Source organism: Drosophila nasuta, chromosome 3 (genome assembly GCF_023558535.2).
Source record: "Drosophila nasuta strain 15112-1781.00 chromosome 3, ASM2355853v1, whole genome shotgun sequence".
NCBI lineage: Eukaryota > Metazoa > Arthropoda > Insecta > Diptera > Drosophilidae > Drosophila > Drosophila nasuta.
Window position 1 is genome coordinate 51,027,324 of NC_083457.1, and position 12,583 is coordinate 51,039,906.

At 36.9% G+C, this 12,583-nt stretch overlaps 1 protein-coding gene across 1 annotated transcript; it reads right to left on the reverse strand.

The window, feature by feature from the left end:
- Positions 1-225: 225 nt before the first annotated feature.
- On the reverse strand, positions 226-1,878 carry LOC132789728 (eukaryotic translation initiation factor 4E1). The gene is made up of 4 exons (XM_060797951.1): positions 1,399-1,878; positions 1,242-1,341; positions 1,095-1,182; positions 226-480 (listed from the first exon to the last, which is right to left on the reverse strand). Exons 1-4 carry the CDS (start codon positions 1,719-1,721, stop codon positions 320-322), a joined length of 672 nt encoding a protein of 223 aa, XP_060653934.1. The 5' UTR covers positions 1,722-1,878; the 3' UTR covers positions 226-319.
- Positions 1,879-12,583: the final 10,705 nt, after the last annotated feature.

Consider the following 12,583-nt stretch of genomic DNA (forward strand, 5'->3'; position numbering starts at 1 on the left):
ATTTATCTTTTGCACTCACTGTGCGCCACTTCTAACAAATGGCTATGCACCAAAAATTCTCGAATTCCCGCATAACGCATTTATGCGCGCTCTAGTGCTGCATATGTTTGCATAACATTTTATCAAGCGTGCAGCACAAGTTCTCAGCCAAGTCCTTTTCGAGTTTAATAATTAAATTTCGCAATGTTTGCATTTTACTCTATTTAATTTTACATTTTTTTTCTTAGATTTTTCTTTCAGTTTTTTTTTAGGTTTTTGGAATACACAAGCTAAGGCAGCTGCTGCCTTTTGCTTAACAAAACAAATCAAAGACGTAAGACTACAGCAGGTAAACCGCTTTCACCACCGATCCTTGCTTGATCATCGAATCCTTGTGCATCTGATACTGCAGATTGTGGGGCGGCAAACACAAAAGCTTGCGCAGCTTGTGTCCAATCTCCATGACGGCCAGCTCGTTGTGTCCATTGGCAGTCCAAATCGCTAAGCGCAAGTTTTGTTAGAGAACACGGAAGAAAGTTACAGTCGAGTGTGCTCGACTGTGAGATACCCGTCACGCATTTTCAATAAAAGCAAAAGAAAGTAAGGTTTAATGAAATTATACAAAAATAATATACCAAAAATACTACAAAAATACCAAAAAAAATAGTTCGTATAAGAATATTCTGCTACACTATAATATAATATTATTAACATAAAGCGAATTAATATACCAAAAAAATACTGCAATATACCAAAAGGTATAGGTATATGTATGAATATATATTCAAAATATACCATTCATAGAATATAACAAAGCAATAAAACGAAGAAATACTAACATATGCCAAAAGAAATATTTATGGACGTCGATAAACTACTTGATTTAAAATATACAAAATTAATATACCGAAAAAATACTGCAAAATATGACAGTAATTTTTTGTATATTATTACATCCAAAATATACATTCTTAGAATATACCAAGTTTATATATCAAAAAAATACTACAATATACTAAAACGAGTCCTTAAAATATACCTTGCACTACAATATATACCAGATGGTCAACTTTGAGTAGCGGGTATAAAAAGTATACTCATAGCAAAATACTCACAAATTTTGTTGCTCTTGCTGCGCAAGTTGATGACAGCTCCACAGATTTCCTCAGTATGCTGCACAGCCTCACCAATCAGTATTAGCAGCTTCAGGTAGCAGGTTTATAAAGTGACAGACAGTTGAAAAAAATGAAAGAACTACTCACCACATCGAGCCAGAGCTTGTCCAGCTCCAGCTTACTGCAACGACCAATACTGATGACCCAACGACCGCCATACTTGTTGATCTCATCCTCCCACATGGGCCTGTCAATTTAAGAAACAACTGAGAACACAAAGCGAAGTTGAAATCGGTTTGCTTACTGTATGCCCTTCTTGAAGAGCGAGTAATCACTGCCAATTTTCAGCTCGGATGGCGGCTTGATGTGATTGTACAGACTCCAGAAATCCTCGACCATATCAAAGCTGGTTATCTCGTTCTGCATCTCCTCCCAGCTCTTGTTGCGATCATTCTCCAGATACCACAAGGTCCATGTGTTCTCCAATGGATGCTTAAATGGCATCTCGACCATCTGCTGTTTGCCTGCTGTGTGTTTGCACATATCGCCGCCCTCCGCATAAGATTTCAGCTCCTGGCTGGAGCTGGAGCGTGAATCAGTCTGCAGTTCAGAATCACTGTCCAACATTGTGCAACTGTTTTGTTTTGCCAAATTACTTTTAATATCAATTGTTTTTTTTTTCTGTTTTCTTCTGTTTCCACTTTACTTATTTTACAATTTCAGCTGACTTAAAAATACTTTTACACGACACGAGATAGGAAATGCAAACAGTTTACATGGAAAACTAACAGCATTGACTCTAAAGTGACAATTAATGCCGCACACAACTGTTGTTGGAATACTCTCAGCTCTGATATTATTCTATTTTTGTGTCATTTTTTAAATCGTGCAGTTCATAACGATCTTTATAATTAAAAGTAACTCCATTGCGTGCAGCTCAATTTCAATTTTCTTTTAACACATTTAAATGCGCAACATTTACGTTAAAATTTTATTGTCATGCATTATTGAGGCCAATGGATTGGATTCGATTTGAGCCTGGAACTCATATGTTGGACCAGAAAGAGCGATGATATAAATAAGGTCGGTCCTGAGTGTGGACTGTGTGTGGCTCACTCAGCTGTGGTTTCCGTAACACATTTGCTGCCATTGTTGGGGCATGGCTGGACAATGCAACGAAGGTTTACGATTCCTGCCACTCATCGACAGCAGGATGCGGGATGCGAACGCATCATTTGCGATTGCCTTTGCACAGTGGATGGCAATACGCATTGATTTACTTGAGTTGCCCTCGATATTGTTGGCTGCTGTTTGCGAGCAAGCAATCGGACAGACAGACAGACAGACGGAGAGACAGGCAGTCAACCACAGTGAAGAGAAATGACTCTATCTGAGAGCAGCTCGCGTGATATGAAATACTTGAACGGTTTTCGCTTGCTGCAACAAAGAACCAAAACAGCACAATCTGCAGGATAATACCATTAAGTAAAGTGAAGTAAATACTTGACACAGCAACAACAACAACAATGGTAACGTAAAAGAATTTCAGCTTAATTTAAGTGCAACACTTTAAAAAACAGAAAGAGAGAAAAAGCAGTTGGCAACAGTAGTCAATTGTCAGTATGTTGCATTATCAGCGCTTTACGGCTCATTTGCGTTTTAAACATGTGTAAACAAGTTAAGACGCCATCGAACTCACACTGCCAAACTCTCCTCCATGCCTGCCATCTGTTTGTAGCCCCCTCTCTCTCTCTCTCTCACTCTCGCTCTCGCCAACCAACCATATTTCATATCATTGATCTGACTGGCTGCAGGCTCGCAAAACTGACAGCCGCAACGTCAACTCATCGTTTTTAACACTTCGCCCAGTGATTTATGAAAATTTTCAAAAAATGCCCGTCGAGTTGAGTTGCGAGTTACCCATTCCCTAGTTATGCCCGCAACCGATAGAGTAGAAGGGTATTATAACTTTGTGACAACAGGAAATGTTCACCTGTCTGTCTGTCTGTCAGTAGAAGAGATACAACTTTGTTTGACAATATTCAGAATAAGTTTGCTTTAGATTTTTGCTGTGTTCCACTCACGAAAATTGAAATAAAAACGAAAATCTATCGTATTTGACAATGTTTAGCCAATTTTTAGCAATAATTCTGCTCTTTATGATTCCTAAAAGGTGGGCTGCAACCAGATAAACAGCTTAGAAGTTCAATAACTAATGGCAATGGTTGACAATCTGGTATATTTGTAATATATTAACATATCAGTAATCGAAATATAATTTTCGTTATATTTCCGTATTTTTTTGGAATGTTAATGTTATGCAATTGATCAATATACGAAACATAGTTATATATTTCGATATACTTTAGTATTTTTATAGTATTTTTAGTATTTTTCATAGCTTCATAGCTCATAGCTTTCGCTATATATCAGTATTTTATTGGTATATCAATTTGATATAGTATCTCAATATACAAAACACAGCTACTATAAGCTTTATTTTTTCAGTACATTCATCTAACATATTTAAAAAATAATACCACACAGTTTTTATTTCTTTTTAAATAATTATCAGGTATCTCACAGTCGATCACACGCGACTCCAACTTTCATACTTGTTTAATATGCTTAAATACGTGTACAGATTCTTCTACTAGTATAAAGGCGAGTGCTCGTTTATCGCGAGTATTTTATAAAGCATACTTTGCGGCGCATCGCTGCTTCTGGTTTAAAATATTGCCATGAAGCCATATTAAGCACTCATTACTCACGCCGCCTGATTAACACTATGTGCAGTTGGCAGCCCACACACATACAGTCGCACACACACACACACACACACACACACATCTCGCACACTTATTTATGGGCTAGTTAGTTGGGTGTGAAGAAACCTGCCGCCCGTGGTGCACGTTGTCAGTTGTCTGTGGTCAGCAATGGGAGCCCAATGACAGTGCATGAAAACAGCCAGAACAAGGCCGCATTATTGTGGCCAAAAGTGCAGAGCAAGAGACAGAGAGAGAAAGCTGACAGCGCGCACTAAAGTGAGACAGCAGCAATAAATCAAAAGTGCAGCCAAAGATTTGCAACTTAATTTAATCACTTCTATTAAATAAAACTGAATTGCATATTTATTTAATAATGTTGGCCATCAAAGCAAAAAATTTGTTGCAAATGCGAAAATGAGTTGACAATTAAATTAAGCAGCAAATCAATTGAAATATCCATATACAATAATAATGTTAAATGTCAATGTGTGTGTGAATGTATGTTTAAATTGCAAACAACTATCTAATTTTATAGCCAATAATTGATATCAAGCTGCCTTTTAATATAAATAATTTGTGTAGCAATTAATTCGAAATAACATTTGAACATTCATTATTGCTGCTGCAAATTAAAAAGTCTTTAAATATTTGTTTAAAAATACATAGCTGCTGCTCAGGTGGCACGTTTCTCGTTTAGTGTTCCTCGATTCCTTTGGGGGAAAGCGATGGCAGCAGCCATTGAATTGGAATTCGTAGTCGCGTTTTGTGTATTTATTTATTGCAGCATTTGCATTGTTGTGCACACCAAAAACAGCAGACAAAACACACACACACAGACAGGGAGCACAATAAATTTAAAATCTAATTACGCGCACCATTTAATATCGAAGCGAAACGTTGGGCGGAAGCGGATGTGGATATCGGAATGGGAAGTGGCAAGTGGTGAATGTGAACGTGAATGTGAGAGTGTGTAGAGAATATAGTCGAAGTGAAACGAACGTGAGCAAATAAGTGTAACTTGGGAAAATGGGCTAAAAATAAATACCGCAAACATATAAATAGATGAGCCGCGTCCAACAAAATTTACTGAAAGCAGCCGCATACGAAAAATGTAATTACAAAATTTGATAAGCTCGAACAAATGCCAACAAAAAGAGGAAGAAAAAGGAAGTGCACACAGAAGAAGAAGCACTATAATAAGAAGAAGGAGAAGAAGGAAGAGCAGCAAAAGAAACCACAACAGGAATAGTGATTCTTAGCTGGACTTGAAAAATTTGCTAACAAATTTCATAAAATTGCTTGTGGTTGAGCTTTTGACTTGCGGCTTCAACGGGGTAGATAGTGTGGCTAAGAGGAGTCTGCGAGGGGGAGAAGGGGCTAAGCCATGGACATTTGTTCGGCTCTGTCGAATAAACAACACTTTGTGCTTGTAATTTACACTGAATGAGGGCAACTCTGGTCAGCTGGTTAGATGGTCAGATGGTCAGCTGGTCGGCAGCAGCCAGCAACCACAACCCAAATGGTCAACATTGCTCAACTTGTGAAAAATACATTATGGTATAAGTATTTAATTGCACACCATTTCTGGGGCTGGGTGTGTGTGTGTGTGAGTGTGTGCGTGAATGAATGCGAGTGTGTGTTTAGTTGTGTGTGTTGGTTTGTAAATTTAAATAATGCGCAAAAGGAACTTCATATATGCTTTTGGGTTCGCTTTAAGCTCAACTGAGCAAAAGGCAATTGCCAAACCAAAAGATGAGAAACCTTCCTCACCCTCTTCTCATTCCCCTACCCCGGCCCCGGCCCCAATACAACAGCTGACCAAACAAAACGCAATTAAAACTAATAATTAATACGGCCATAGGCGAAAGCGAAGCGACGCGCTCTCAGCCAAACACATTTGTCAGTCCAGTTTTCGTCGCAGAGTGACCTTCCAGACTGCTTATAATAAAATTATGCTTCATTTATATGCAGGTTGCGTCATTTGACTGATGCCTCCTAATGACTTCCTAACAATTTTTAATATCTATGCAAATGAACGTAAATTGCTGGACTGTTTCACACGCCCAGGCGAGACCACTGCGCCCTCGTTGAGTTCGTTCTGTCGCCGTTGCTATCCAAATTAATATGGCATGGGGCTGAGGGCTGACTCTTCACTTCAGCTTCAACTTTGGTTAACCGTTTAGCCATCGCTAACCACCACCAACAACAACAACAACTGTCCAACAGTGGCAAAAAGGGAGTTGGGGTAGCCAACTACCAACAGCTCTCAGGCGTTTAATTAAATGACATTATGGCCATTTCGCTGTCGACCAACGACAAAGCTAAGCTGCTGCTGCTGCTGCTCAAAGCAAAAACGAAGCAAGCCCCGCGAAGTAGGCAGTGAAAAATGTTGCAAGTTTGCCACTAGAGGCCCCCAATGGACAACTGCCCCGCCGAAAAATTGTACAGTGGGAGCTGTATTTCAATTTATGTTGCCGTTGCCGTTGCCTGCGTCCTCGTTGTTGTTAGTAAAGTATCTTGGGTCATAATCATGTTTATAGAAAAACATTCTGAAAAGTTGCCCACGCTTAGCACCTCTTCGCCAAGTGCTAAAAATAAAAGAATGCTCAACGCTCACATAAAACAAAAGTATGATGTGAATATGCTCGGCTCTCTGATGGTCTCTGAAAATGTTTATGCATTTTGTTGCTAGTTTCGTAACTCGATGCCCAGTGCCCAGAGTCCAGTTTTTCGTGAAGTGAAGTGAAGTGAAGTGAACGATGGGGTAAACGCTGAATGGTTTGCTTGAAGAATGGGTTCAAGACGGCCTAAAAAAATGACTTGTTAATGTTCATAGTTAATCTTTGAGACAACTTGTAAATAAGGTTGCTTAGGAAGAGTTTGGGAAACCTGTTGAAGAGTTGGGGTATGAGTGGCTTGAAGAGGCTAAAATAAAAGGTTTGGTTTTGGTTTTTTTATGGAAAAAAGGTTTATTCAGGGAAAATTGAAAGTATAATCTATAGCTTCTTGTTTGTATGTTAACTAAACTGAATATAAATAAAGTAAAAAATAAAAGTTTCACTTTGAAAAAACTTTAGAACAATAAACACTTTTTTGATTAAGCACCATAGCTATTATAATTTGAATTCTGCAAGATCTTTATTGAGGTCAAATTAATTATATAATCTATTGCTTAATGTTTAATTTACATTAACTATACTAAGTGTATATAAAATAGATAGAAGAATTTCAAATTTGCAAACGTCTTCGCATAATTAATGCGTAAATTCATCATCATTGACAATTTATGTAAGTTGCTTCAGATCTTTAAAAAGGGAAAGGTTGATACATCACATATATCTCAATATTTCATTCATTATACCCGCTATCCATAGGGTAGAAGGGTATTATAACTTTGTGCCGGCAGGAAATGTATGTAACAGGTAGAAGGAGGCATCTCCGACCCTATAAATTATATATATTCTTGATCAGCGTCAACAGCCGAGACGATATAGCCATGTCCGTCTGTCCGTCTGTCCGTCTGTGTGTCTGTCCGTCTGTCCGTATGAACACCTAGATCTCAGAGACTTTAAGAGATAGAGCTATAATTTTTTTCTCGACAGCATTTGTTGTGTTTGCACGCAGATCAAGTTTGTTTCAAATTTTTGCCACGCCCCCTTCCGCCACCGCAAATCAAAAAAATCGAATAACAAGCGTAACTTTAAAGACTAGAGTTCCGAATTTTGGCACATATAATAACTACTATAGTAGTTATGATTCCTGAAAATTTGGTTGCGATCAGATAAAAATTGTGGAAGTTATTAAAGAAATACTTTTGTATGGGCAAAAACGCCTACTTACTAGTGTCTGAGTTGCTTTGGCCGGCAATCTGGCATATTGTGCCGTCTATGGTATATTTTGAATGGTGTACTATATCGATATACCAAACATACCATTTGGTATATTTTTAGTATTTTTTTAGTATTTTCGGTATATTTTGAGAAAATATCGCAAAATATATTTCTTTTATTCAAAATGGGTAGCGGGTATCTCGCAGTCGAGTACACTCGACTGTATCTTTCTTACTTGTTTTAACTTAATTGAGTGTTATGAAAATACATGTATACTATCAATAATTTTAATGTAAATCATTTTCAAAGGAATATTTAATAACTCATTAAAGTATCAAAACGTTTGATTCATATTTAATATGCATAACCGTGTTGTTAAAGGGTTACTTTTGAAGTTCATTAAGCTCACTTTTCTAGCGTCTATTTAATTATTAATTGTGCCAATGCGTTTTTACGTTTTGTATGAATGAAACTTACAAATGAAAGCAACAAGACAATATTCAATCAGTGTTAGGCATTGAATCAATTAAGCCAAGGCCATAAGCATAAGAAATAAAGTGGTATCTCTTAGTTGAATACTCATCACAAAAACGCAATCACTTTGTTTTCAATTGGAGTTAAGCAAAGCGTTTAACTCTGCCTTAAAACTGCATATAATTGCAGCTTTTCTCATGTAGAACTTGCTTTTAATACGCACATTCAACCATTTCCCCGTCGCCCTCCGTTCTCTCCGTTCTCTACTAAGTTTATGGAGGATATTTGCATTGCAAATAATCAGAATTTTATGTTCGCCAAATGCTGGGAAAGTGGGCCAGCGGGCAAGACAAATTAAATCATTAGTTATGCGTTGCACAAAATTAATGCGCTTGTAAGATTTAAGAAGAGAAAAACTTTTAATTGCAGACCAGATATATATACTACTAAGTATTATCCAGCTTTGGGCGGACATAGAGTTTGGCTTATGATTATTTGGCGTCAGCAATCATTCAAAGAGCGAGACAGAGAGAGAGAGACAGAGAGAGAGAGAGAGAGAAGAGATCGCGCTGTAGCTGCCACTTTGGCAATTATGTTGCAAGCTCTAAGTTGCAAAAGTATTCGTTGTCCTAAGCGATGTGGAGTTAGCTTCTATTGGAATTGCATTGCCGATTGACTTGGCTAAGTTTCTCAAACGAGTTTGGCTTATACTGCTGCTGCATTAGCAAAACTTTTTGCATTTGCAAGAAGCGAGGCAACTTTAAAATGAAATCAGGGCTAACAAGCTGAAACTTAAATTGCTGCAGAATCAGTTGCAGCTGCAGCTAACTCCTGACTCTCTCGCTCTCACTCTCTCAATCGGTTGCAGCTGCCAACCAAATGGTAACGGTAACGGTTAAGGGTGTTATTATATTTAATGGGGCAACTAAACTTACGCCAAATTGAATGTGTCAATTCGCATGCTTGTCATGAATTTAAATATATTACTTTTATTATTTTTATTTGCCCAAAGCGCACAGCTGTTGTGCCGCACAAAAAGGCCAAACAAATAATGGTCTCTACTCATAGTTGCAAACGCATCAAAATTGTAATTATTCGCGTTGTTCTGCTAAACGAATTCAACAGCAATACTTTGGAAAACCATCTTCCATTTTCCCTACTCTTTTTAAATAAAACAAAACATTTATCGCAAAATATACCAAATTAATGAACTGAAAAAATACTAAAATATACCGAAAGTCACATTTTGTATATCGATATATACCATAATCAAAATATGCAGTACTATTCTTAAAATATACCAAACTTATGAACTGAGAAAATTCAAATATATACTATAATCAAAATATGCAGTATTATTTCTAAAATATACCAAATAAATATACCTTAAATTATTGAATGTGAAATTGTAATTAATCACGATGTTCTCATAATCGAATTCAACATCAAAACTTTGCCAAATCATATTCCATTTACTTTTATTTTCATGAACGTAAATGATATTCATAGATTACAAATTCAATGATGAGATTTAGAATATATTTCGTTTGCGATATTCGTTGAAAGCTGACAGTTGGAATATGCAATTAATATGGAATATGAAATGGACAAAAGAACCATCGTCTGTGCATCTGGCAGATTAAAATGCTCATTTATGCATATTTATTTAAATGAAAATGCTCTTAATTTAACTTCTGCTGCTTTATTTAAATAGTAATTAATAATTTAAGTGCAGTGCAGCATATTTAATATGCAAGTTGCATTCATTGTAATCTTAGTGAATGCAGGAAATTATAATATTTATTTAATGACTGCTATAAACATTGCCAACAACAATAATTACCATTTTGCCACGCTTGCCTCACAATTTCTTCCACAGACACACACATACACTCATACATAATATTTTTGCAACACACACAGATGTGCCAGTTTTGTGGCTTAAAACTTCAAACACAAACAACATTTTTGGTTCAACATAAGCGGCTTACAATAGTAACAACCCCATAGCTGGGCTCTCTACTCGTAGTTGAAAATGTCGCATGCTCTCGACTCCCAGTGGAGTTGTTCTCACGCTGTTTGCTCTGTATTACCTATTTGCAGTTTGGTTGCCTGCCAAGCTGCCAAGCTGGCATAAATATTTGAATTGCCAGAAGGTGTAACATATAATAAAGTTATGTCACAACTATCCCAAAAATAAATACAAATAGAAAGAAGTGAGTGCCAGCTTAGTTAGCTGACTTTGCCAAATAAAACAATGAAGCTTTGTTGAAACAAAACATATTCGATTTGCTATGATTTGCTAAATTTGGTGCAAATTAATTATTACAAATTCAGATTGTATTATTATTATTGAATTTCGTCATTTCTAGCTGTCACAATCAATCCCCAATTTATTTTTGCAACATTTATCAAATTAATTACTTTAATATTTAATTGAAACACAAACAAGTAAGAGTCGAGTGTACTCGACTGTGAGATACCAGGCTACCATTTTTGAATAAGAGCAAAACATTTCGGTTTTATTCTAAGAACATACCAAATAATTATACTGAAAAAATACTAAAATGTAACACAAAATATATTTGGTATATGCACAAATGTATACTACATTCAAAATATGCAAAATTAATACTAAAATATACTAAATTAATATACTAAAAATACTGCAATACACCGAAGGTTATTTTTAGTATATTTGCAACTCCAAGCCTACTCTATGAAACTCTGACGATAATACACTCATACATAGATTCTGACATATACACATGTTCATGCCTTTTGTAATATATTGCCACTGACGAAATCAGTCAGTCTTATTCTGTTCTCCAAACAGCACAGTGCTTTTATTTGTGAGTATTTCTAACATATTACAGAATTCTCAAAATTAAATCCTTCATCTTCTTCAGAGTCGCACCTCTCCCCCCGGAACGAAATATCATCCTTAATAACCTAGTGAACTTTAGGCATACGAGTCGCGACAAGGCATTGATCTGCAAAAAGTGAGCAGCCACAACCAAGTTGGCCAGCCTTATCGCTGGGAGCCTATTAATGAATCTGTGATCCCACTCGCAGGGTTCATAATTGTCATTGTATTCACAGTGCTCATCATTCATGATATATTGTAACATACTGAAATACATATACCAAAATCTATATTTGAAATATCGGAATATACAAAATATACCAGATTAGTGGACAATAACACTCTTCTTTTCAACATACAAACTAATCTCTTAATTAACTTCATCAGTTTTCATCTGTTCGCAACCAAATTGCCAAAACACTGATCAAAAACATTTATTCCTTATACCTTCTTATGCCTGTTCTATACATTTCCCTTAAGCACAATTATATCATACCCTTCAACCCTATGGCCAGCGGGTATGAAAATAAAAATAAATTCCAGCCTAGATTTTCGAATTTGTGCTTTAATTATTCATGCAAAGCGGATTTACAAATATGATATCATCAATTTTTATCGTCAGCTTTAAGTCAATTGAATTGGGACAGTGCTTAGATGGCGATTTTCCAGTATATGTTTGTGTGAGTGTGTGTGTGTGTGTGTGTACTTAAGTGTGTTTTCAAGTTTTTTTGGTTTCTAGTTTGAGTTTGGCTTGCCACAAATCAAATGGAGAAACGCCTGCGCGTTGTAACGTCGCCCCGTGGCATTCTTAGCACTGACAACTTGGCACTTTTAAATAAATTTTCGATTATCGCGGCCATTAAGGCAATAAAAATGTAATAAATTTTCAATCTGCGCCACTCTCCTTCGCAGTCCCTAAGTTTTTTAGCTTTGGTTCTCGTATCACTGCAGGCAGCATTCGATAAGATTTATCAAATTTCGTAAATCGTCGATAATGTGAAATGGACAGCGAGCTAGCGCGTTGCTGTTGCCTGTTCTCTATTACAGCGAATGACAATGAAACTTTAAAATTTTTGGTAGCCAACGGCATTCAGTTTAGTTCAGTTTACTTGCCACCAAACAACAACAGAGCAGAGCAGAACAGAACAGAACAGAACACAACACGCATACGCCTAGTGGGACAGAAGTGCCTGGGCGGCAGCTCGTTTTGATTACAATGGTTTGTTACTGTTGTTGTTGTTGTGGCAGCAACTTCGATTTCAATTTTCATACTCGATTACCTTTTGCTAGCCTATTGCTGTTGCTCGGTGCTGTGGTGTTTTCCATTTTTGATGCTGATTCTGATTCTGTTACTGCGGGCATTCGAATTCTTTTTCCGCGCCAAAACTTTTGCTCTGGGAAACGCAAACATTTTATTAAAAAACTTTTGTTTTACTTGACGGCAAAGTGCGAGAGCGATAGAGAGAGAGAGAGGGAGAGCGACTACGATAGCGATAGAGAAGGCAAAGGCAATCGAGTTGTTGGGCCTGGGCCTGGGTGCTGCAGCCCTGT

Bases quoted from the DNA above. Each gene is read 5' to 3' on its own strand.
- LOC132789728 (XM_060797951.1), bottom strand. From the start codon at position 1,721: ATGTTGGACAGTGATTCTGAACTGCAGACTGATTCACGCTCCAGCTCC. The intron at 1,342-1,398 runs GTAAGCAAACCG...TTAAATTGACAG, and splicing joins CTCTTCAAGAAGGGCATACA to GCCCATGTGGGAGGATGAGA. The intron at 481-1,094 runs GTGAGTATTTTG...ACTTGCGCTTAG, and splicing joins CAGCAAGAGCAACAAAATTT to CGATTTGGACTGCCAATGGA.